The sequence below is a fragment of the Choloepus didactylus genome, chromosome 10 (assembly GCF_015220235.1).
Source record: "Choloepus didactylus isolate mChoDid1 chromosome 10, mChoDid1.pri, whole genome shotgun sequence".
In the NCBI taxonomy this organism is placed as follows: Eukaryota; Metazoa; Chordata; class Mammalia; order Pilosa; family Megalonychidae; genus Choloepus; species Choloepus didactylus.
The window spans coordinates 102,765,699-102,792,717 of NC_051316.1; the positions used below are offsets into that span (position 1 = coordinate 102,765,699).

Below are 27,019 nucleotides of genomic sequence, written 5' to 3' on the forward strand. Positions count from 1 at the left end.
TTACTGAGGGTTTGAGGAACTAGAAGTGGGGGGAAGAGATGAGGGGGATTACAATGCAGCAACCCAAACAGTTTAAATTGGGAGGTTAGAGACCTCTGTTCTTTAAAATCCTTATGTTCTGGCTCAGGTTTGGGGGAATTCTCCCTTCTACTTCCTTTTGCCTGTCCCTCTTCTTTCTACCATCCACCCCATCCACCACCCCAATCCTGATTTATTTCTAATGTAGAACCTTTTAGGCCTCTCCTTTATTTCTTATTCCTCTGGGGACACATGACCTTGGCTAATCATGTGCTCCAAGTGGTTTATCAAGGCACTTACCTAAATAGGGGCAGTGTTCTCTGGAGCGATCCTAATATATCCCTTGTTAACTTTTTTGGTTTGTTTCTCTTCAGCCATTTAGTCTCTGCAACTGTTTTTCCTTTTGTCATACTTATAATCTGAATATAGAGATAATTTAGTAGTTTTCCTTCTTTTCACTTAATATTATATCATAATCTTTCTGACATGTTGTTACAGACCATCATTTTTAGTGGCTTTAGAATAGTCCATTGAATGATTGAACTGCAGTTTTCCTTATGTTTCCTTATTGCTGAATATTTAAGTCATTTCTAGAATTCCACAGTTGTAAACAGTGTTGCAGGGAGTATCTTTGAACGTGAAGCTTTTCCCTTATTAAAGGGCATTTTCTTAACATACATTTTATGAATTGGAATTGCTAGGCAAAAAATATGCACATTTTTTATGGTTGTACTTGTAGGATTTATGGTTTTAAAGCGTTAGCATTTGTCAGAAAGGTATTATTGTAAGAGGGACGGGTCTTTCCCATTTTGTAAAGACTAGTATAGTATTTCCCTCTCCTTGGTTATGGCTGCATAATTAATAAGTGGTGTCCAATTCGACTGGGAACGTTTCCTCAAGTCCAAGTGATAATGCCAGTGCCTGGCCGAAGATTCAGCAGAAGATGACTTGTATGTAGATGACTTCTAAGCATTTATTACCCCAAAAGCCAGCAGAGTGTGACTTGGATAAATCAGCAAGGAAGGTTGCAGTAAAAACAGATAAGCTCCTGACTCTTGCCAACCTGAACGGCTGCTGAAGATTTGCAGGGCAGCAAGGCAGGAACGGGGAGGTACAGTGCTGTGATATGCCAAGAGTTTACGACAGACCAAGTCTTCAGTGCTGAGCTGCAGCAGGCTCCTCAGACATTCCACCAAATTGCTTGCCACACTTCTGGCATTAATGGGAGATAGCTGAAGGTCTGGGAATTAAGTCATCTCATAAACATTCAGATTCATGGCAAAATTACTATTTAATTAGGAGAAGATCTGTAACATTGTGCTACTTTTAAATGAAAGTAATTTTGGAGAAATTAAAACTGGGTCATAACATTAGTATAATGTTCTAAAACAAACATTACTAAGACATACTGAGTATAACCTAATTGATGAATTAAAGACATTGGTTTTGCCTTTGGATACTTAATGTGATTATGCTCTTAACACTGACTCTAGAAACCTACCTCTAGATTAGAACTGTGCTTCTTTCTTTGTTAAAGAGAGATGTGGCAGGCACTGAAAAAATAATACATGCTCACTTTAGAAAATTTGTAAAATGCATTAAAATGTAATATAGAACTTTAAAAAAATATAAAATCTACCACCCATAAGCAAGTGCTGTTTATCTTTTGATCTGTTTCCATCTTTTGTGTATACATGTCTTTATTGTCTGCGCAAATTTTTAAGTGGAGTTGTGATTAAGCTGAATAACCAGCTTTGTATCTAGTTAAAAATTTAACATAAAAACATGGTAATTTTTCCATGATATTACATATTCTTCGTAACATAATTTCAGTAGCTGTGTAATACTGCATCGTAATGGATGCCTTACAACTTATTTTACAAATTGTAGTTATTTTTAGTTTTTACTCATACAATGCTTAGATGCACATTTTCATGCATTCTGGTAAATGGTTGTCAGCAACTCTGGTGACACTACATTCCTAGACTTAGAATATTTGGTAAATGACATTGGAAAAGAACCTTTCTAAGGCTAAAGATAAAAATGGTCCCCAAAGAGAATACACATTTATATTCACTAACAGGGTATATTCTTGAGAGTATTGGTTTTACCAAGCTTACAATTTCTTACCATTCTCACTGGCACTGGGATTGGGTTTTTTTTTTTAAGTCTTAAATTAATAAGTGATAAGTGGATAGCATATTATTTTCAAAGAATTAGTCTCAAAAATATCTGCATTCATTATGATAAGTGGTTTAATCAACTCTCAGGCAATTCAAGCAGACTTGAAAGTGATCTGTTTCACCATAAGGAAGATTTGAATTAATATTTGATATTTAGAAGAATAAAAGGCTACATTAGAGTTGGCATTAAAATTGTATTGAATGTAATTTTTCCATATGATAGAAAATATCTTCCTCTTCAAGGGCTGCAGGGAATCATTACAGAATGGTGTCGGGGCTGTGGGAAATAGCTTAGCCTCTCCATGTCCAGGAAAGAAAGAATTGCCAGTTGCTGACTCTCTTAATACATAGCAATATTGTTTGGAATTTCAAGCGCACTGTGTAATATATAAATTATTCAATTTGTTGGGGTCTTCAGACTTTAAATTAGAACATGCCCTTCCTTCCTCTAGACTTACTAATGGAACATATACAAGAAATTCGAACTTTGAGAAAACAATTAGAAGAATCTATTACAACAAATGAGAAGCTGCGGAAACAGCTGGAGCGGCAAGGGTCTGAATTTGATCAAGGTAAGAAAGGACCTTCCCACAGGGTGATGCAAGCCTGCGAATGCCTCATTTGTGACATATTTGCCTGGATGAGCAGTCTGTGTATCAGAAAAACCATCAAACGTGTGGCCATAGAGACCTCAGTTCAAATCTAGTATGATCTTGGGCAAGTCGTTTTAACCTGCTGCCCCTCAGTTACTACTTTATCTGTAAACTGGGGATACTAATTCCTATTTTATTAGATTGTAGTGAGAACTAAGTGAGCTGTCTTCTCTGGAGTGCCCCACAGTTCCTAGTAAACAAAGCAAGTCCTTGACAAATGTTCATTTCTCAATCACTGGAGACCTCTGTCAGCTGCTGCCCTCCTGAATTGTGGTTGTTTCCTTATTTGACTGTGGAAGCAATAGAGAAATATATGGGTAATACAGAACAGTAGTTTGTCTTTTCATCAGTAATCGTTTTTAGAAGTATTTGCAGCAGTTTAGTGGTCTGGTAAATCTCACATGCCAATGAAAAAGTCAGTGACAGTCCTGCATAAGCACAGTCAGCTCTGAATGGGATGTTTTTCCATGAAGAACTTAATTTTTTTTTTTTTTTTTTGCATAAGACACATGGTTCAAAAATTAAAATGGTATACGTTAAGAAGTTACCCTCCATTCTTTTCCCATTAACCCTGCTCTCCCTTCCCTCCTGCCCCTTTTGTCAGTTTTCTTGTATAAACTTATAGTGGTTCTTTATGCATATATGAGTAAATGTTCTTATTCTCCCCCTTCCTTACTTAAAAGGTAGCATTCTCTATATTCACTATTCTGTACCTCTTTTCACTAAACAGTATATATCCTGGACATTGTTCCTGTTGCTCCAGAGAGAGTGTCCTCATTCCATAAAGAATGTATCATATATTTTTAAATGCAATTTTATTGAGATATATTCACACACGATATAATCCATCCAAAGTAAATGATCAGTGGCTTACAGTATCATCATATAGTTGTGCATTCATTGCCACAATCAATTTTAGAACATTTTCATTATTCCAAAATTAGGAAAAAAATAAAAATAAAAAAGAATACCCAAAACATTCATACCCCTTTTCCCCCCATCATTTATATATATTTTTTCTTTATTTTATTACTCATCTGCCCATACACTAGATAAAGGGAGTGTCAGTCACAAGATTTTCACAATCACACGATCACATGATAAAAGCTATATAGTTATACAGTCATCATTAAGAATTAAGTCTACTGGATTACCTTCTAAGTATTCTAATACACTAGAAACTAAAAAAGAATATCTATATAATGCATAAGAATAACGTCTAGAATAACCTCTCAACCTATTTGAAATCTCTTAGCTACTGAAACTTTGTTTCATTTCTTTTCCCCCTTTTGGTCAAGATGGCATTCTCAGTCCCATGATACCAGGGCCAGGCTCATCCCTGGAAGTCGTGTCCCACATTGCCAGGGAGACTCACTCCCCTGGGAGTCATGTCCCATGTAGTGGGGAGGGTAGTGAGTTTAATTGCAGAGTTGACTGAGAGAGAGGCCACATCTGAGCAACAAAAGAGGTTCTCTGGGGCTGATTCTCAGGCACAGTTATAAGTAGGCTTAGCCTCTCCTTTGCAGGAATAAGTTTCATAAGGGCAAGCCCCAAGATTGAAGCTTGACTTATTAAGTTGGGAGTCCCTAATACTTGAGAGATTATCAGGAATTTCCCAGGTGAGGAATTTTAATATTTCCACATTTCCTCCCAGTCCCTCAAGGGGATTTTGCAAATACTTTTTTATTTTCTGCTCAAAACACTGTGGGATGTATTGGGGTAAAGAATGTATTTTGAGAGCAGCTTGGTGCAGTAGGGAAAGCCTGAGTTTGGGAATTGAACTGACCTGGCTGAAGATGCCAACACCTCTTATTTATTAGCTTTGTGACTTTGGGCAAGTCATTTGCTTTCCAAGTCTTAATTGTCTCATAAAACAGAGTCATTTTGAGGTGAAATGAGGCAATTTTATGATTAGGGTTGACCTCAGTGCCTCACTCAATAAATCGTAGCCTTCATCATCATTATCAGTTTTATTTTACTACTTAATAACATTGTCAGTTGAACATTGCAAAGCTCTGCAACGGGCAGGGACTCTAATGCTGTTCCCATTTTTAGAGATGAGATAACTGAGTTCTAGACAGATGAAATAACTTAACTTTCCTGGGGTTACCCAGCTACTAACTGGCAGCATTCATCTCAGGCCCATCACAGGCATATTCCTGGAAGGACATCTTTCCCTAGTACTATACATGCTGCAGTTCGCAAAGTAAACAGAATGGCTCCAATGCTCTCTTCTCCTTCTTCCCTCTCACTCTACCCCTCACCCTGCATCCTCCCACTCTCACCCTCAGGGAAATGGATTAATCTGAGTTATTAGTTGTATCAAACATAGGAAAGAAATACACGCCTGGGCCCTTCACATTCACTCTTGGTAATGCCTGAATTAGAGTCATTCTGTTTTACATTTTCCCTGGCAAATCCAATTATAGAATTATTTGGGGGCTCAAATGGCCACCAGCTACAATGGAGCAGGCAGTTGCTCTGGAGAATAATTCACTTTGATGGGAAGGTTTACAAAAAAGCATTCATAAAGTATTTACACTGGTGGAAAGACATGCTATGCTCACTATGTTGTCAGAATCTCTGAAAAGACAAAGAAAGGTGACTCCACCCACCTCCCCTACCGTGAAATGTTCATCTTGGGAACAGATTTGAAAAAGCATGACTCCTTGTAAAGTTGAGGCCCAGGGAAGTGAAGTGACTTGGCCTGAAGTCATGCAGCTATTAAGAAGCTATAGCCATGATTCAAACCCTGATCTCTCAGCAAAGACACCAGAGTTCGTAGAGAAGGGTGGAGGAAGATGGTCAGGAGAGACATATAAAAAATTATATGACATTGTGACAAGTGAATCATTAGCATGAGAAAGAGGTAGTGCTGTAGAGTGGAAAGAGTATGAGCTCTGGCTTCTGGAAGACCTAATGTGATACTTTCTTACAGGTAATTAGATCATGTACCAGGATGCTTTTGGCTGCAGGTAACAGAATATGATTAAAAACTGGTATAAACAGCAGGGGTTTATGTTTTCTTGCAGAACAAGAAATCTAGAGGCAAGGCAGGTTTGATGGCTCAGGGATGTCAGGCTTGGGGTTAGTTTCTGCGATGACTGCAGTAATTACAAGCATCACATCCTCTCAGGACTGTGTCCAAAGCATGGGAAGGATGAGAATGGGGCTTATTCCTGTCTCTCTCTTTACATCAGGGCAGAAAATCTTTCCCAGAAGCCCTCAGCAGACTCCCCCTCATGTCTTATTGGCCCGAACTGGCACATGACCATGCTGTAGCTTCTAGAGAGCCTGAGAAAGCAGGTATCTGTAGTAGAGTCAGTAAGGAAGATGGGGAGGGGAAGTGTGAAAAGTGCCTGGCACACAATGAGTGCTTTTCAAAGTGTAGCTGCAAATAGGAACATTATATATGGTGCAGTTGCAGAAAGCTCAGAGGATGGGGAATGCTGAGGTGGCATGTCAAAGAAAGTGTCTGGGGAGAGGTATCATCTAATCCGGATTTAGAGGAAGGGGTGGTAAGCTTTGAATAGTAGAGAACTTGGAGAAGTATTTATAGATAAGGAAACTTTTCAATTTGTAAGTGACCGCAAATCCAGTCTGTCTAGCTTTAGCCCTTGTTCTTTTTAGTGTACACTGAGAGGCACCGAATTTGAGCTAAGAGTTGAAAGATGATTGTGATTTTGACAAGTAGAGATGAGTGTGGTGGGCATTCTAGGCAAAAGTGTATCTCATTCTGTAAAGTCAGGGAGGTAAGTGACAACATGATGTATCTGGGACACAGAAGTAGCCCGATTTGGCTGCATTTCAGGGCCCTGGGGTCTGGGGTGGTGAGGGAGTGGGTTATGCCGTGAGATTGAAGCTAAATAATGGAGATCCTTGGATTCCAGGCTGAGAAGTTTGGACCTTGCATTTTGTTTGATTGTTTATCTTTTGCAATGGTGGACCATCAAATGTTTTTGACCAGAAAATAACATGAAGGGTCTGTTTTAAGGTGTTAACCACATTGATCGTGTAGCCAGGAGGTAACGTTGGAGCAGGGTGATAAGGCCTGAACAGGTAAGAGTGGGACAGGAAAGTGTGGTCCAGTGTACAAGGCATTTGGGAGTAAAAGTCAACTGTTGTTATTGCCTGGTTGGACACTGGAAGAGAGGTGGTTGAAGATGGTTCCTGCTTTCTAGCTTGGTTTAGGGATAGTGATGACACCATCTACTGAGGCAGGAAACAGAGGAGGGAGGATAGGTTTGGAAGGGAGAAGGAAAGGCTCAGAGGTTAGTAGACTCCGTGAATTGTGAGCTGCCTTGGTGGAGAGGTAGAGCAGGTAAGACAGTTACTCCCCTCACCCCAGCTCAGGTCTCCTGTTTTGTTCACCCTTAGGACAGGTGAGAGGTGGGAGTGGGAGGCCTCCTCTTGCCTCCCTTTTCATGCTCACTCCATTTTCTTCTTGGGCTCTGGTAATAATATTTCAAAGGAGTGACTCTCATTACTTGTTGTGTTTCATCATTGCTTAAATGTTTTTACCTAGAAAGTTCCATTCATACTGAACTGGAGACTGTCTGTAAATCACTATTTTTATGTGTGTTGTTTAGGTTCTGCAAACATTTTTGCTTATGGTTCAGAGCTGCATAATTCTCTGACATCAGAAATTCATTTCCTGCGGAAGCAAAACCAGGACCTCAATACAATGCTTGCTAAAGGATCCAGAGGTAAGATATAAAGGAGTTGTCTGTAGCCGGGAGCCCCATAGCCTTCTGTGTTGTGGCATGATGGAAAGAGTTTAGGTGTTGGGGTTCAACTGACCTAAGTTCAAAACCTATGCCTCTGTGACTTTGGTTAGGTCATTTAACTTCTCTGAGCCTCAGTTTCCTCAGCTGTAAAATGGGAATCCGTCACAGGGTTGTTGTGACAACTAAAGATGTAACGTGCTTAGAATGGTGTCTGTAACATATAGGACCCCAGCAAATATTACTTTAAAAAACCAGTCATCCCTACCCTCTATACAGCCACCTCTCATTTGTCCCAGAGAAGTGCTGGGAATATACTACTGCCATCACCCAAATCAAAGATTTCCAACCATCAACAAAGTTGATCCAGTATTACTTAAAAAGATCCTGTCTCTTAATTCCTTCTGTTTGGAGCTTAGCAGCCTTCAAAGAACTTACACTTTCATTATCTCTCAATACGTAAAACATTTCTGGAATGAGGTGCTATTAGCCCTATTTTATATATATGTGGTCACAGAGCTAGAAGATGATGGAGCTGGAACTTGAACCAGCTTATTTCATAGTCCCTAGAGAATAGCGATACTGATTTTGGCTTGAGGAAAAAATGGGGATTCTGCAGATTATTCAGTCACTCAGAAAACATTTCGTGGCTTCTCTCCTGTATAGACTATGATCAGAAATGAGTAAGACCTGGGCCCTTCCCTCAAGGGTCTCTTGCTCTGATAGGAGAGACAGCTAGGTGACCCATGTCGGGCTAGCATGATGATTAGCCATGATAAAGGCAGGCTTGAGATGCTGCGGGACCCTGAGAAGGCATCCAGACTCAGGCAAGGCTGGTCTGAGCTGAATCTTGAAGGATAAACAAAGATTAGCCAAGGTAACTAGGGTTTAAAAGAGCCAGGGCTTTTTAAATAGAGAACAGACAAAGGCCTAGGGTTAGAGCTGGGGAGAGTTTAGACCAATCAGGAATTATATGAAGCTTGTTTTGGCTGGAATCTGAGAGGAGAAGGCAAACGCTTACTCAGAAATTACCATGTTATAGAGTAAGAAAACCCAGGTATGTATTCTGGCTCTGCTACTTATTTGCTTTGTAACCTTGGGAAAGTTTTAATCTCTTCAATCCTCAGTTTCCTAGCTGGAAAATAGGGGAGAATAATAGTACCTACCCCCAAAGTTTGCTGTGAACATTGAATGAGATAGTCCATCTGAAGGCCTTACTATAATGCCTGCACAGTAAGTGTTCCATGCAGGTCACCTGTCACCACCACCAACACCCCTAATAGCCACCCTGTGGAGCACTTACCACCCTCAAAGTGCTTATGAACCCTGGGCTAAGCCCTTTACGTGTAGTAACTCCTTTAAACCTCACAGTGACCCAGTGAGGTAGGTACTTTTATCATCCCCATTTCATGTGTGAGGAAACTGAGGCACAGAGAGGTGAAGAAACTTGTGCAAAGTTTTAGTGTTAATAAACAGAAGAGCCGCACTTAAATGCAGCCACTCTGCCTGCAGCACTGTGCTCTTGACCACTTTTTTGTACTTTGCCTTGGGATGTATTCATTCCGCTGGAGGGTACTGTCCTCGGGGCCTGAGGAGTGGATGGGTTCCAAGATGTCATTCGCACAGTAGTCTTGGAGTCCTTGGCTGAGGCTTGCAGATTTTCCCAACACCCATTGCCAGAGTTTTGGGCTGTTTCTTGCCTCTGTCTGTACTTCCTACTCACTGCTCTGTGAAAGCAAAGTAACTAGGTTAGCATGGCCCATTATTTAACAGAAAATTAAACCGGCCCATTTCATCCCAGTGACGTTTAATCTGCAGCCTTGATGTTGACAGATTTATCTGCCCAAAATGCATAAGATAATTGGATGCCAAAATCATAAATACCAGATTAAATCTCATTCTCTTTTGTATTCTTGAAGTGCTCGAGCTGAAGAGCTGTATTTGCATAATAAGGTTGGAAAAAACAAATGGTTTCCCTTCTCGTTGGCACTTTTTTTGTGTTTGAAGATAAACAGAAGGAGAATGAAAAATTACGAGAGTCCCTCTCCAGGAAGACGGCAAACCTTGAGCACCTTCAGCAAGAGTTTGCCTGTGTGAAGGGGGCAAATGAGAGACTGCAGAAGGAAGTCAGTGAGAAGGAGAGACACAACCAGCAGCTGGTCCGGGAGATCTGCAACAGCCGCAACCAACTGAGCCGGTAGCAGTCTTGATCCCCCATCCCTCATGGGCCATCCCACTTGTCCAGGTGCTGGGGATGCAATCATGAAACAAAACGCACTAGACCCTGCCCTAGTATGAGGCACAGACAATAAACAAATAGATCATATGTCAGTGGTAATAAAATATACAGAAAAAAATAGTGTTAGTAAGGGGACTAGGACTGAGGGTTGCTCTTTTTTATCTGGGAGGGGGTCAGTGTAGTCCTCTCTGAACAGATGCCATTTTTTACAGGGACCTGAAAGCGGTGAGGGAATGAGCTCTGCAGATACCTTGGGGGTGGGGGGAGGTGGGCATTTTTGGCAGAAGGGACAAGGGCCCTGAAGTGGGAGGCCATTGTATCTGGAGAAGAGGGAGGGGAATGTGGTGGGAGATAAGGATAGAGAGGTGGCCAGATGCTTAGAATTTGTCTTGGCCCAGGTGTTTTTAGTTGTTCTTGTCAGCACAACTTGTCAGCACCCTGAACGCTCAACTTATTTAGAGTTACTGACCTCCCCCTTGGTTACCAAGTGTGGTGTGGAGATTTAGCCAGATCATGGCCTTGGCAATCAGGCAGTCCAGGGTTTAAGTCCTGGGTTCTCTTCCAAGCTACCCAACCCTGGGTAAGAGACATAATCTTTTCGAGCCTTGCTTCCTCATATTCTCCATGAGTTGAAAATTAGTTAGCACCTACCTGTTAAGGATGTCTGTGAAAATTACATGAGATAATGTATGCCAAGGATTGGGGCACAGAGGGGCACTTGGGAAATAGTAGCCATGACTGGAATTCATACCGACGCTTGTCACTTTTGTCCACACTTTTGTTCTGACTGAGGGTGGGATTGTCCTAGCCTGTGGGGTCTGAGTGTGTCAGCCTAAGTCAGCGTTAACCTCTCCTCTCCATGGTGGTGGGGCCTCTTCAGGGCACAGGAGGAGGCGAAGTTGAGGCAGCACCTGCTCTCTCAGAATGACAAGCTACTCCAGTCCCTCCGAGTGGAGTTGAAGGTGTATGAGAAGCTGGTTGAAGAACACAGGAGACCAAGAGGTATTGGGAACCCTGGTCTGTGTCCCTTCTTATCCTGGAACTGCTGCGTTTGGGGCTGTGAGCTCACCCAGTCAGTTGGCAGCAGGCACAGATGGGCAGGACTGAGCATTCCTTCATGGAATGCTGCTGCCAAACCCCAAGCTGGCCTCCTGGGTAGAGTAGGTATATTTTGAAGCAAGCCCTTTAGGCCCACATTTTTTCTGAAGAAGCAGCAGAAAACAAGTAGGACTTAGGCTCAGGAGTAAGGGCAACTGGAACTAGATTCCCTCTGCTTCCAGCTGTGTGACCCTTAGCAGGGGACTTCACCCTTCTGGGTCTGCTTCTTCCTCTAGAAAACATGTCTGTTAGTTTCTATTCTGTACAGTTGTTGTAAAATTTAAGGAGTTAATTTATTAAAAGTACCCTAGCACAGTACCTGGCATATTGTAGGCACTCAAGAAATAGCTTTTATCATTTTCCTGCTAGTATGTGTTTCTTTTTGCCCATTTATTCAGCAAATATTTATTGAATACTGGCCACCTGCCACATGTTGTTCTGGGGATGGTTGTTGGCCCATCCCCTGTAAATCCCAAAAGAGATAGCAGATCAGCATGACTCTACTCTAAGCTCTATGTTTTGAGAATCAATTTTGAGGTGTGGTGGTTTTGTGTTTTTGTTTTTGTTTTTTTTTTTAAATTAATTTTCCAGATGGTTTCTCCCTATTGAAAGGTTATCTAGAAAAGGGTCATCTCACAGCTTTCATTTTCTCTTCAGGTTGCTTTTCTTATTCTTGCTGTTGTGCCTTTTTAATATACCGTGGCTCTTATAAAAATCAGCCCCTTTCATTCTATAATTCCAGCCCAAATAGATTTTATTACTACTAGACATAATTTCGGGGTTTGGTGTGCAATTTGCTAGGCTTTTATGGCCAAAGGGAAAATTAATTTCCAGCTCTTATTTAGCCTGTGGAATAGCAGCAATTAAGTCTGCCAATATTTTTGTTTTTAAAGTCAAGTTATTATTTTAAATAGTAGCTAGTTCTCAGAAAGAGGGAGGGTGGTGGCAGTGGCAGGTTTAAAACACTGAGTTCCTTTAATGGCTGACCTTCGGGTGGTGGACCATGTTAAGGCTTCCTTCTGCACCTGTTCACAGAGGCCAGGGCAGAGGCGTCAGGAGAAGGCCTGAAAGGGCAGGACCCTTGCAGTGACCTGCACTGCCTCCTGACAGAGACCCAGGCTCTGCGGGCACAACTGGAAAGAAGTATTGAAGCCAACAGCACCCTGCAGAGCAAGCTCGAGGAGCAGCTGGCGAAGAGCAAGAAGGTGGCACAGGAAGCAGCACTCACTTTGACGGTCCAGACTGTGTCCATCCCTGAGCAGCCTCTTCAGTTAGACAAACAAGGTACTGCATCTGCGTCTCCCTCACTTTTTAAAAATGCAGCTCTGTGCATCTTTGTGACATGTGAGCTTCTGAATGATGCCCTGGCCCCACAGAAGTGTCTTTTCCACCGACAGCAGGCATGCTGTACCCAAAGAGGCAGGGGACCTCACTGTTAATTAGCTGTCACCTTTGGCAAAATGCTGTAATCTTGGTCTGGGGCCTCTTGATGCTCAGGGAAATGGAGTTTGGGCTTCCAGCTGCCCTCCTTGCCTCTGGTCTTACTCCCTTGCATTCGGTCCTGTCCACATCACTTCACTGCTGAATGTATTTTCTAGCTCCCTATTTCCTTTAGAACAGAATTTAAACTTCTTACCCTGGTTTTCAGTGTCTTTCAGGATCTAGAAAACATCATGGTAGGTTTGAAAAGGTAGTTCGGTTTTGCAGTTTGCATGCTGGTTTTAATGTTCAGCCCTAGAGAGACTGCATAGGGAAGCAGAAAGAAGACAAGACAGGGGTTCCTGTCCCACTTCTGCAACCTGACCAGTGCAGGGCTTTAAACAAACCAGCAAACAGCCTCAAAGCAGGCAGCAACACCATCCTCTTTGCTCTATAGGCAAAGGAACTGAAGCCCAGAGAGGGAAAGGGACTTACCTTAAGTGACACATCAAGTAGGTAGCAGAGCTGGAGCTGGAAGCCATTTTCTAGGCTCTGAGTCCATTGGTGTCCCTGAACCACCACCTGACTTCCCGGAGCCTCACTTGTCTGAGGATAATCATCCTAATGCTCACAGGATGGGTGTGACAGCCAGTGGAACAAGGAATATCAGCATACCTTATAAACAAGGAGTATTGTACAAAAGTGTGGGCTTATTTGTACTTGGATTGGGCGTTAATTCCATTATCCTATAATTTAAAAAAAAATGTCTTAATGAGCATCCTATAAACCTGCTTTGGAATTGGTAGTGTTTGGTTTGTTGATTTCTCCTTAATAAAGATTTTAGAATTTTAGCCAAAGAGTTGTAACAAATGAAAAAAGCAAAAAAAAAAAAAAAAAAAAGAAAAAGAAATTCTTCATTATTCTACAAAATGATCATTTTTGACTTTATGTATTTCTCTTCATTTGTAATCAAATGCAGGTAGTAATTTATATTGTTCGAATTGGTTTTGTAGCATTCTTTGTCCTTTGCTTTTGCTCAATATTATGTCATAAATGTTTTCCCCTGCTTTTACATAAGCTTCCTAATTATTGTTTGCAGATTACTGTCAGCCACCAAACCATTCCTTATTGATTATTATAGTGGTCTCTGATTTTGGGCTTTAATAAACATCTATGTTACTATGCTTTTTGCTGTTAAACAGTTTTCTTAAAATAAATTCCTACTTGGCAAGTCCCAAAAGGTTGGAAAGATACCATATTGCCTTCTACATGGGATATACATCAGCAGTGCACAGATGTAGCGGTTTTAGCATGACTTAATCAGCATTGGGTATTATCATTTTAAATATGTCTTCTCTTAGCCCTTTTAAGGCCACAAGGAGATGGTGGGTGTGGACCAAGAGAAACTGAAGCAGTGCATGGGGTGCCCAGGAAGGGGAGTTGGGCCGCTGAAGTGAGAGGGCCGTTGACCAGCCTTTGCCTGCTTCTGAAACTTGTCTAGGGTCAGTCCGAGAGTGCGCTCCAGGACAGTGTGTTCACAATTCCCAGTGCTGCCTCAGTGGGAAAGTTCTCCAGTTTTCTTGAGTCAGAATTACATTGTAGGCAGCAGCATTTCTTCTTTTGTAAAAGACTTCTCAGGACATTATTTAAGTGCACTTGTTTGAAAATTCTGCCCAAAAGGCTACTGTGTTTTGGCAGAAAGCAGTTCCTCTCAGGGGCCAGTTCCGTGTTCCTGGGAATTGCAGTGCACTCTCTGGAGGTGCTGTAGTGCAGTCAGCTCCACCCTTGAGGGGTGCATAGGGAGGAGCACCGATGGGGGAAACTAAGACCTGGGCACAGTCCTCACTCTGCTCTGCGTAAGGCTGGGCAGATGGCTTCCTGGCTCTGCCCTTGCTCTCCTCTTCTGTGGAACCTGAATCACCATGCCATCCTGCCCACTGAGCTGATGAAATTTCAGATGTGAAAGTGTTTTCTTAATTACAGAATGTCACCCAGGCCACCTAGCATAGCACCTGTTGATCTTGCCTCTTTACAGTGTTTCAAAATCACTGCCCCCACCCCCCACCCCTGCACCCCCATCCTACTTGGGGTGACTCTCCTCTGCCTGACATTTCTCTCCCTCCTCTTACCATGGGTCACTCACAGTCAGGCTTAAAATGTAACACAGGTGTTAAGCTTTGGGAAGCCAAGTTATAATGTTACCCCTCACCTGTGCTTCCATAGCCCCTGTGCTTCCCTCCTTTAGCTCCGATCATATGGTGTCAAAACTGTTTACTTATCTGTACAAGAGATTTCTTTTAGGGAAAGACCTGGGCCTTGTCTCTGTATCCCCAGAGTCCTGTGCAGGGCCTGGCAGGAGAGATGTTCAATGAGATACTTTACTTTGTTGTCATTTAGTTTTCACCTAAGTGCTGACTATGGTGAAATGAAAACTTTTGACACCTTGTTTTCTTTATCTTGCTTTGCATTTTCCAGGTAATAACAAATGTCTCATAACAAAGGATAACTCATATGATCTGTTTGATTCCACCCTGGCAGTGCCACCGAAATCAGGTACAGAACTCAAGTCTTTGGGTAACTGTGGCAGAGTTGGGTGTGGCAGTAGAACTTTTTAAGTTGAAGAGAAGGGATGTCCCTGGTACCAACACAAGAGGGTATGTGGAAGGGATTTGGGATTTCAGGTTTTCAGCATCTGTAGTTGGTATTATTGTGATCTCCTCCTCCAAGCCACTCCGTCCCTCCCTAGGTGGTCCTCACCCCAGCAACTTCATCAGGCCCTGTTGCCCTAAGATTAAAGTCTGATTCCTTAGTGTGGCCTTCAGGGTCCTCCGGGATCCAGCCCCAGTGGGCCTCTCCCGCTTTATCCCTGTGCCCTCATGCAGCCACCCAGATGGCTCACTGTCCTGCAGATGAACCTGCACTCTCCTCTCACTGTGTAGTGCAGTTCACCCTTTTTTTAGACTACTCTTTGTTCCCTTCTCTGCAGGTAAAATTCCTGCTATCCTTAAATGCTCATCACGAATGCACCTTCTCTGTGAAATTCCTTTCCTGATATCTGCAGTCACAATTATTCACACATATGTCTATTTTGGTCCAGAGGTTAAAAAAAAAAAAAAAACACAGACTTTTACCTCTGTTTAGCATAATTCTTGGTAGCCATTCAACCCTGCAGAGAAATTGATTAGTTTTTTCCTCTGTGTATCAGCTCTTCGTCACTGTGTTGTCCTGCCTTTCACACAATGTCTGTTTTCTAACTAGACCATGGGCTACTGAAATAGAGGCACCCAGCTTGATTCATCTGTGCTTGCTAAATGTTGGTTGAATGGAATTGGGCCTCTCCCACAAGATGAATAAACCTAGCTTGGGGTAATCTACAAACAGAGGTCCAGGAAGCAAGCCTCTTTGCCCTTCTGGGCTTGTGTCAGGTGGCATTTGGGTCTCTCCTAGCTAGCTTCAGGATTGGAACCTCCCTGAAGCAGAGAGCCGCCCCCATTAGGTCTGATCTCTTGCCTCTTGTTTCATAGCTTCAGAGACGACTCTTTTCTCTGGAAATGATACGGACTCCCTCTCCTGTGACAGTGGCAGCTCGACTGCCAGCACTCCGTGCATGCCCCGCCTGGTTCCTGGTCACTGCCTCTGGGCCAGCAAGAGAGGCTGTCACATCCTGGGCCTGATTGAGGACTACAATGCCCTGTGCAAGCAGGTTCGCCAGGGCCAGAGGCTCCTTGCCGAAATGGACATTCAAATCCAAGAGGCTCTCAGCCCTACATGTGGAGAGCTGGGAACACAGGTAACCCAACTGTCAGAGATGGAGGAGAGAGATGCTAACTGGGAGAAGTAAAGTGGAAGGAGGGTGCTAGGAGGCAAGTGAGACAAGTGTCTAAGACCCTGAGAAGAGAGACTAGGAAATGTAGCTCATGAAACTTCAGAGGTTAGGTCCAACCAGAGGGACTATTTGTTGTTTGGGGGAAACGTGTAACTTGTTAAGGTTTGTAATCTGAGTTGTTGTCATTGCTTCACTGTGATTTGCTGCTTATGCCAGTGGCTGCCTCTATCTATCCATTCTCTCATTCATTCATCCGCTTATTATCCGTCCTTTTATCCTTCTGGCCTTTGGTATATCCGTTCATCTACCACCCCTGTCCATCGACCCATCCAGGCCTCTGTGCTCAGGCTCTGGGGCTGCTGTGATGAACAAAATAGATGCCCTTAGTCTCATGAAGCATATGATCAACCATACTGTAATTTCCCAACCGCTTTGTAATGAGCTTCCCAATGGGAGATATCCTTCACCTACCTCAAGATTGATAATGACTCTCATCTCTTCATGCAGAAGAGGTTTTTGTATGATTATTTTATTTCACCATCAGAACAATCCTGTAAAGTAGGTAATATTATTCCCATTTTACAAATGAAGGTGAAGTAACTTGGATCTTTCAAGATTTGAACTCAGTTCTGTGTGTCCTCCCAGGCCGTCTTTCTGATTCATGGTGCTGCTTCCTGAAAGACAGTGCTAGCCATCTCACTCCCCTTTGCAGAAACAATCACTCCTTCCTGAGAAGAGTCCAGACTCAAAGGATTTCTGATTTCTAACTCTGGCTCCTGCCTACCTCCCCATCAACATCTCCAGCTGTCCCCCCTTTTATTTCCTTCTCTGGTCAGGCTGGGCTACAGGCTGTCATCCATGCTTGCCAGCCTTATCCTGCCTCCAGCCCTTGCTCACCTAGATCCCTCTGGCTTGGAATACCCTTCACCGCCTTTTACCTCTCCCTCCTCCCTGCCTCATCCTACTACAATCATCCTCATTATAAAAGGTTCTGTTGTTGAGGATCCATGTGCTTGACATATATTTACTCATCCACTGCCTCCAAGGCTGAATCGGACCTCTGAACTTTCATGGACCGCGTTTTCTGGTCCCTTTTCTCAGTCCTTACTGAGAACACTGGAGCCATCTGCTTCATGATTCATGTGTTGCCTTTTTGTTTTGCTGTATTATAAAAAACAATGTGACATGTTGTATCCTACTAGATAATAAACTTTAGGAGAGCAGGGATAGTGTCTGTTTTGTTCAGTATTCTATATCCACTACCTAGCCTGGCATGGAATAGGTGCTTGGTAAATATTTGTTGAATGAATTAATCAATATTAAGAAGATGATCTTTATTTTTTATTATAATCTTTATTGCATGTAAACTAAGAACTGGAAAAGCTTAAAAAAAGAAAATATCTGTAAAACTACCTACAGTAATAAAATTTTGATGTATATACACTTTCAGCTTGTTCATGAAATTTAACAAACTGGCTACAAATATATGAATTTCATATTTTAATTTTCAGTTAACATCATATTGTAAAAGTTTTTCTTATTTCATTCAGTATTTTTCTGGAACTTGACTGTTAATGGCTACAAAATAAGCTAACCTGTGGATTGGATGTACCATCCTCTGTTTATTTTTACCTTTTTTTTTGAATTTTTAAATTATTATTATCCTTATGCATAAATCTTTGATCACGTCTTTGATTAGTTCCCTAGGATGAATTCCTACTAAGTGGAATTATTGGTTCAAGGGGTTTGAACTTTATAGGGCTTTTGATATCTGTTGCTGTATTATTTTTCAAAAAGATAGTATCTCCGTTTAAGAGTGTTTGTTTCTCTGCACCCTTGCCTTCACTGAGTATTTTTTTATATTGATTTTTGCCAAATTAATAGCTAAAAAGTGTTATATCCTTTTATTTTCTGTTTGCTTTATTACTGGTGGAGACAAATTCTCTTTTAAATTCATTTTAAAAAATTTTTATATTTTCCCTTCTCTGAGTTATATCCTTTCTCATACCCCTTCTGTCCCACCAATTTGAGTTTTCTTCTGCCAGCAAAAAGGGCACAAGAGACTTAACAAGGCCCTGATACCATATTTGCATTAAGCAGAGCTATTTGACAGGGACTGCTGAAGGAAAAACCGTTTATGTTGCTTCACTGGCATTGGCACAGCTGACTGCCAGAGAATCTCCATGGGCTGCAGGGCAGTGCGATTGGCCTCCCAAGGACCCTCCTCTTGGCCTAATGACACAGTTAACACTGGCGGTGATCAGTCATGGTCACTGATGGGGCTAAAATCACCACTGAAATTCTCTTATAGTTTATAATGCCCTAGTCTTTAAGAACAGTAAGTTGGTGTCATCTGGCACCAGGCACTTGCTCAGCATGGGAAACACAAGCCCTACAGCATGGAGATTTATGCTGCACCTTAAAGCTGGCTTGCCCATAATCTTTTTCAAGACTGCACGTAACAGCTTCTCACCCTTCCCTATGTAGGATCCACAGTTGGCGCCTCTGAGCAGGTTTGTCACCGGTGTGAGCACAGCCAAACTGATCCTGGAAGAGGCCTCGAGGTTACTGAAGCTTCTCTGGAGAGCCTCACTGCCCACTGAGGGCCAGTGCACTCTGCACTGTGAGCAGGTAGGTGGGGCCGCATGGATTCAGAGGTTCACAGATGCTGCTGGACACCTGTGTCTCAGCCTCCACCATGCCTAGCTTGGGGCCTGGCTCACGGCAGATGTGCCCTCAGGGCGGGGAAGGCACCACCTTTGCTAAGAGGAATGTGCCAGGCCATGTGCTTGCTCTTCCGCTGTGTTCTTACCTGATTCCCCCATGTCCCTGTGAACTCGGGCTGTGGCCCTGACCTGACCATGTCCTGATACCTGGCGTACCTACGTTGAATTGAATGCTGTCCGCATTCTACACACGAGGAGACTGAGACTTCGGGAGTTGAGGCACTTAAGCTGATTTGAAAGCATAAGCATCTGAACTCAGAGTTATTCTTTTCATTATACAGATGTGAATGTTCCAGTGTATCCTCAAGGTCTAGCTCATTCTTTTTACTCAAAATCCCTTTCAATTTAGTTGCCTTTCTCTGGAACTTCTGATTCCTGTCAATAGCTTTTATCACTATATTTAGTGGACCTTCTTCAAAATTTATTTTAACTGCTCAGGAATGGCAGCCTCCAAATCAGGAGTCAGGTAGAGCAGAGTCCCTTCCCTGATTTTTGTCCATAGAATACATGTAGTGGCATGACAAGATGAATGCCCACTCTGATTAATCAGGAAAACTTCCCTGGAAGAAGGAGCATGCAGGTTAAGAAAGAGTTAGGACCCTTGGCTTGGGGGCCTGATTCAGATACTTACCCTCATTTATCTAACTGATAAAATTCTTTCTGAAGGCCAACGGGAAGGCAGAGGGGAAATTTGCACTCTGTTTCATTATCTCATTTACTTAAACTTCTTTTGACAGCTCTCAGCTTTATAAAACATGGCAAAGTAGTATCCAGGAAGGCAGTCTTCTCTGCTCTGAAGGTCTAATGAGCCTGTCCTAAGATTTCTCCCTTTGAAACCTGGGGAAGAAGTTGGGGTGCCCTAAGCTCAGGGAAATACATAACCAATCTTTGCACAGCCCCACGCTGACCTTTTCATTCTTCCGACTCACCAACCTCTTATCTATCTTAGGCTTTCACACAGCACTTGGAATGGTCTTTCCTCTATCCATATCCCAAACTGGCTGGCTCCTTCTCAACCTTTCAGGTCTCAGCTTAAATGTTATTTGAAGATCAGAGAGGGCTCCCTGATCACTAACTTACAGCATCTTGCTCATTTTCGTCATAGCTCTTATCACAAGTTATATATTTGTTTGCTTAATATCTTTCTCCTTGCATTTACCGTGAGGGACCATGTCTCTTTTTTTCAGCACTGTATACCTTATGCTTAACCCAATGCCTAGCCCATAGTAGGAGTTAAATACATGTTTCTGAATGAATAAATGAATAATTTTCTCCCATAACCCCAAATTAGAACCTGGCCCATGTGATTTTCAAAGCATAACATGTCTGAACTAGACAGGCTTGATCCTTAACCCATAGCTTGCCTGCTAGTTTTGTCCCTAGCACATAGTAGTACCTGTTTGTTAAATTGGTGGACTGTACTTCTAACTTTTATTCTTGTAGTCCCAGTCTTCTCTGCAACTTGCAAGTTAGTCCAGGGACTGATCAGTGCTCATGATGATTTGCCTCTTCTGTCTAAAGGCTTCTGGGTGATTGATTATGCTCACTTTAGTATCATAGACTTTTAGAGCCAGAAAAAGGACCTTAAGAGATGTTCCAGTGTGGTTGCTGGTGTACACAGACCCCTGTGTGGAGTTAAATTGCCTCTAGCCACTTTTCTGTCACTGCATATGTTTCTTATGGTGCCTTTTGCTTGGTGTGAAATGTGTGTAAAGCAAATTTCTAAGTTTTCACCAGCAACCCTGATGTTTTTTTCTACCTGGCATTCTCTCTGAGTGTTATTAATTTGCCTTTTGCATTTAATACACTACCCTCTGTGGTCTAAGTAGTCACAGGAATGCTCTAGAAAGTGTTTCCTATACATAAGTTTATGTAAGAAAGTTGTGTGTGAGGAAGATATAAATGTGTACACAGTTTGCTTATAATGACTTTAAAATGGAGAAGGATAAACAATAACAATAGGTTATTTATAGAGGTAGGAGGGGAGAAAATGCAAGGGACAGAGATGAAAGCTAGATTTCTTTGACTAGACCTCATTTTGTAGATTTGACTTTGAAGCATGTATGTGCTTTACATAATTATAAATAAATCAGAATGGGAACAAAAGCATACCAATAAAAATTGGTAGCAATATGAAAGAAACCAATGCTATGTACATAGCATTGAAAGGCTCACCAGGCAAAGAGGAAATATTTCAATAACTGAAACAAAGTAATTTATTTTTCAGATTTTATTGAGATATATTCATTTATCGTATTTTCCATCCAAATTATATAATCAGTATCTCACAGTATCATCACTTATTTGTGCAATTATCATCACACTCACTTTTAGACCATTTTCATTATTCCAAAAAGAAAATTATCAGATAGACAAAAAAAGAAGACCCAAAACACCCCATATCCCTTATCTCCCCCTATTATTGACCCCTAGTATTGGTGTGGTACACCAGTTACTGTTGATGAAAGAATTTTAAGGTTTTATTGTTAACTGTATAGTCTGTAGCTTGCAATAGGTGTTCCCCCCCCCACATACCACTCTATAATTAACTCTCTGTACCAGTGTCGTACATTTGTACCAGTTCATGCAAGTACTTATTTAAATTTGTAGTGTTAATCAGTGACATACATGACTCTAAACAACCCCTTCCAACCCAAATCACCTACAACACTGTTCCTTATATTCCCACTAACAAGCTACCTCCACCCCATCACTATTTCCAGACATTTCCAACATCAAAACACAGTAATTTGACCCTATGTTCCTGGTGGAAAATACTCTAAAAGAGCAAAAAGAACTACAAAAATTTTTTTTAACTGTTTTTAATGATTATTTTGCTAGTGATAATAATGGTATTGGTTTTCTGAAAATATTTATATTGTAGGACAAAGCAGATAGCTAATTATATTATTTTCATTAGAACTGAGATTGTCCCCATAAGAAAAAAAGAGATAAATATAAAACCAAGTAAGTAAACACTCTGTCATCCTAAATTTAAATTGGAAATATCATATGAAGTTGTGATGTATTTTCCATTAAAAAAATTTACTAGCTTTCTCCACTTAAAAAGCTTTAGAAACTATGACTAATCTAGTACAGTGAACACCCCTAGTACTCAAACTGTGGTTTCTAAATACCTTTCCCACAAAGGAACTAGGACTCCTTGGAGAAATGGCTTGATTCTAGAGTTAGGTCAGGAAATATACAGTATGCACTTGGAACATGTTTTCATCCTGGTAAGAAAGGAAAATAGTAGGGGGAAGAGAGGTGGGGCACCTGTAGCTTTGCATTGGTTCTCGAAGCTTGGAACCTGCACCAGAAGCATCAGTGTCACCTGGAAACTTGTTAGAAGTACAAGTTCTGGGCCCCACCTCAGGTCCATGAATCCGAAACTCTGGGAGAGGGGACCTGTAGTGTGTTTTTACAACCCTCTACGTGGCTTTGAAAACTACGGGATTAAAAGAAACTTAAGAGACATATATCAACCAAATGCAGAATGTGGAGCCTATTTGGATCCTGAATCACACAAAACAATTGTTACATAAAAAGGAAAGTATGAAGCAATCAGGGAAATGTGCCCACTGATTGCACATTTGGTTATACTAAGGAATTATTGTCATTTCTTTTAGGTGTGATAATGTTATTGTGGTTACATTTTTACAAGACTCTCTTTCTTTTAGAGATGATATGATTGGCTTCCACGATTGATTTCAAAATAATCTAGGGGTAAAGATGGGCATGGATATAGATGAAACAAGATGGCCATGAATTGATAATTGCTGAAGCTGAATGGGTACCTAGGGGTTCATTATTCTTTCTATGACATTTTTGTATGTGTCTGAGATTTTCATTATAAAAAGGGAAGCAAACAAAAACCTGCTCCAGAAGTCAGGTTGGGATTGAATGTGAATGAAGACGTCAGAGGCCTCTGGGCATAGTGGGAGGGGAGTGGCTTCTCACTCTGTGCTAGGCTCTGTAGCCTTCATGAAGAGCTGTTCTCTTAAGCCCCTGCTGGGTTTCAGACATTCTGCTATACACTCAGTATCACATTTTATCCCTTATGTTATCCTTCAGTGGGTTAGACACTAGTATTCCTATTTTCCAGGAGTAGGAACCAAGACTCCAAGAGGTTAGTAACTTGCCCCAGTATCATACAGCTAAGAAGTGACTGAGCTGGGCTTTGGAGCCCCAGCTGTTTTTACCATAGTATATTTGTCCTGTAAAAATGAAGATTTTAATCCAGTGGAACAGCAAACACGTAATTAAAATTCCTTGTTTTAAGCACTGGATAGAATATGTGCAGGGTGCTAATGAGAGTGCAGATGAAAGTTAACCCACCAATTTATAAAGTCTTAACAGCATCTCCTCTATGCTACGCCCTTTGCCAAGTGCTGGCAATCAGAGGGAAGAAATGATCTCTGCCCTCAAGAAGCTGGTAGTCCAGTAGAGGAAGCAAAAAATGGCCAATTACAATACAGCGTGAGATGGGCAATGGTAGGAGAGAACTGGGTACCATGGTGGCCCAAAGTAGCAGTAATCCACCTAGACTCCTGGTGGACAAGGGGTCTCAAGGAGAGCTTCCTGGAGGAGGTGATGCTTGAGCTGACTTTAGAAAGAGGAAGTGGGGTTAGGCAGGCAGAATAGGGGTTAGGCCAGCAAGATGTCAAATATTTATGCCCCCAGGTTCAGACATCATCTCGTTCAGGTCTTGCTGTGTGGTGACAGATGGGTCAGGGATTATTATTCCTGAGGCTCTGAATGTAGAGTGACTTTGCCCTAGAATGTCTGGCCTGTGGAATCCTGACCAAAGCTTAAATCTGTGTGGTCTCCTTAGCATGAGGAAGAAAAAAACCTAATGTTTAAATTAGGATCTATTTTGGGAGAACAGTTAAAGCCTTTGTACCTGACATTATTGGTTAATCTTATGAGTAGGTTAAAGCAGGGAATCAAAAAAGTTATACATACCTTAGGCATTTTAGTTTAACTTAAAACAGAGAAATGTACATTCATTTGCCATTCTTTTGATGTAGGACTAGGGCCTTTTCTTTGAGTATGGGTTGCTGATTGGAATTCCACATCTTCTTTCTTTCATAAACTACATCCATAATGTATGTCTGTCATTTCCAGTTTCTCGTTCTTTAAGATGAAAAGTTAGACACATGCAAAGCAATTTGAATATAGAATTACTTTAGACTATATTCTCCCACATCTTTTATAATTGTCTCACCTATACTTAATTTGCCAGAAATGTGTTTTTTAGTGACGTGCCTTTATCAAGTCTTTCCTGAGGCATAACTTAGTTTTTATACAACCAATGATCTTTTTTCATACACATTTCATGGGTTTATTTAATATTTAATTAAATTATTGTAATTTAACTACAAGTATGACTGCCATAAACACTTTTGAGTGCAAACTAAAGTGATTCTTTGTAAGCTGAAAATTCATTTCACCTCTTGGGAACAGAACTGTTTTGATGTAGCAGAAAGGAGCCTGTTGAAATACAGGGTATCATTTGGTATATTTTAGAGGGAAAGGAAGTGTCCTTAACCCTGTGAGCTGGTTAAGTGGAAACTGATTAAAAGAGTCTCCATTTACTGTGAACAATATTTGATGTCAGAGGAAAGGGGACTCTGATTTTGCTACCTATCTACATTCTCCTCACCTATGAAAAACCAAAGTAGATTCTTCTAATGGATCATATACTCTCCTAATAATACTTTCATTTTATCTTTCCAAAATTTAACATTAAAATTTTTTAAATCAGCGTTATAGATTTGTAGAAAAATATCAATAATTCTGCTAGTTTTTTAATGAAGAATAAAATATTCCAAATCATGTCTCTCAGAGATGATCACCATTAACATTTTTATTCAATTTTATTGAGATGTTTTCACATACCATATAATCATCCAAAGTGTACAATCAGTTGTTCACAGTACTTTTTTAAAGTAAAAAAGAAGACCCAAAACATCTCATCCCCACCATTAACATCTTGATGACATTTCTGCTATCAGAGTTTCCTGGGCATCTTGACATACACATATATGGATATAGATAGACTTTTTCAGTTCTGTGAAATGGTAACACCTGATTTATAGTTCATGTTGTTGTGGGCTCTTTTTTTTTCCCCACTTATTATGATTATCTGCCCATGTCAATAAATAACAGCTCTACAACATCATTTTTAATAGCTGCAAAACTACTCCATAGTATGTAAGTACCACAGTTTATTTATCCAGACCTCTACTGGAAAAAATCAGGTTGTTTGTTTTTTTGCTACCATGAACTGTGCTGACCGAGGTGAACATCGTTTACATAGTTATCTTCTGGTGATTGTGTTACTATTCCTTGTGGTAGATGCCAAAGTATAGAATTGCTGGGTCAAAGGGATTAAGCACATTTTACAACTTGGTGACTATTGCTAGGGCGCCTTCTCTCTGGGTTGTACCAATTTACAGCTCCCCCAGCAGTCCCACGAGAGTGAGAAAGAATGCTTTTCTCTCACTCTTACTATCACTGCGTTTTGCCCAGTTTCACCAATCTGATCAACAGAAAATGGTATCTGGTTTTCCTTCAGATGTTTTTGTGAGTGAGGTTGAGCATCTTTTCCCATGTGTTTTGTAATTCTTCCTATTTGAGATGGCAGTTTCTTCGTTCATTTTTCTAATTACTTTACTCTTTAGATTGGAGATATGAAGGCAGAGATCACCAAACTACGCAAGAAATTGTTTGAACAAGAAAAAAAGTTGCAAAACACTGTCAAGCTTTTACAGCTGAGCAAGCACCAGGAAAAAGTCATCTTTGACCAATGTAAGTAAGTGGTCACGATGGCCGCCAGGACTGAAACCACTTCCTGCCTCTGAGGATCATGCCCAACCCTGGTTTATCCACTTCAGAGCTTGTAGCTCTTTGTAATCATGCGTCTTGCTTGTGGGCTTCTTTCCATACTTCATCTTTTCTGTACTGCCCAGACAAATGTGTTCATTTAACAGACCTCTGTGGAGGGTCATTGGGTGCCTTGGACCATCATCCTGTTGGGGAGACAGGTGTGTGGATGTGCAGTGACGGGAAACATACATAGGGTATTATGGGAGCACTGAGGTGGGAGTAGTGGACGTCACTCTGTCCTGGGAGGTGGGCTTCATGGCCAAAGTAACACCTGAGCTGAATCTGAAAAGAGGAGTAGGTGTTAGTCAGAAGTGGGAGTGGCAGTCCAGGCAGAGGAAATGGTGTGGACAGAGGCAGAGAGGCAAGATATAAGGCTTTGTATATGAGAAACTAACAACAATTCGTGTTGGTGGAGAAAAGGTTGCAAGTGGCAAGTTAAGGCAGGAGGGGTTGGGCGGACCAGGAACTGCACTGTGAAAGGCCTTTTATGGCAGGCTGAGGGCAGCTCGCACATGGAGCAGAGGGTTGACCTGTCCTGTCTGCATGTGACAAGGGTTTGCTGAAGGTGCCTGGGCCCGCAAGGAGGAGGCCAGTCCAGGAGTCCAGGCAGGACGTAAGGAGGGCCTCAGCCAGGACAGTGGAGGCCACAAGGAGAGGATGGATTTGAGAAGAATTTCTTGAGATAAATACAAAAACTCGTTTAGAGAGGTTAAATAACTTTTGTAAGGTCAGTCCCAGGTCTAATCTAGGTGCTTCCGAGACTGTTTGGGAGCAGGTCCATATCCGTGGTTTGAACTCTGAGTACTCCTTCATTGGGTGTTGCAGAGAGCTGGCAGTAGCTGAGTTTCCCTTCGCACCTGTTGTCAGCATGGCCCTGGCCAAACCTCTTGGTTGTCTGCGTGTCACTTTCTCCTGTCTTAGGAGAACTGCTCACTGGAGCACTTTCCTCTCTGGAGCCGTGAACCTTCCTTATGCACCTCTCATCAAAGTTCAACATTTCTGGGGCATTTTTGAGAAGTACGGAACATGGATTGTTTCCAAATAGGAGTTCTCCCTGGGAATCTCCTGAAAAACCAGCTCTGTTAGACTGGCAGAGTTTGAACTGCACAAGAGAAAAGCTTAGTCACTGAGTAAACCCCACGTGCCTGCTTCACGGCCCTCTTGCCAGGCTCTGAAACCAAAGATGAACGAACAAGACAGTTTCAGCCAGCACAGAGCTTTGGCTTAATCGGTGAGCAGGCA

The 27,019-nt window shown here is 41.7% G+C and overlaps 1 protein-coding gene across 10 annotated transcripts in view; it reads left to right on the forward strand.

The window, feature by feature from the left end:
* CDK5RAP2 (CDK5 regulatory subunit associated protein 2) overlaps window positions 1–27,019 on the forward strand; it is a 218,220-nt gene that overhangs the window by 187,798 nt on the left and 3,403 nt on the right. For 9 of the 10 annotated variants that reach the window (XM_037850926.1, XM_037850923.1, XM_037850921.1 and 6 more), the window contains 9 exons: window positions 2,654–2,773; window positions 7,444–7,560; window positions 9,586–9,775; window positions 10,698–10,819; window positions 11,951–12,199; window positions 14,810–14,887; window positions 15,859–16,124; window positions 18,648–18,791; window positions 25,573–25,699. In XM_037850926.1, coding sequence (XP_037706854.1) covers window positions 2,654–2,773; window positions 7,444–7,560; window positions 9,586–9,775; window positions 10,698–10,819; window positions 11,951–12,199; window positions 14,810–14,887; window positions 15,859–16,124; window positions 18,648–18,791; window positions 25,573–25,699 — 1,413 coding nt within the window. The remainder of the gene's footprint in view (window positions 1–2,653; window positions 2,774–7,443; window positions 7,561–9,585; window positions 9,776–10,697; window positions 10,820–11,950; window positions 12,200–14,809; window positions 14,888–15,858; window positions 16,125–18,647; window positions 18,792–25,572; window positions 25,700–27,019) is intronic. The other variant, XM_037850920.1, reaches the window with a different exon arrangement.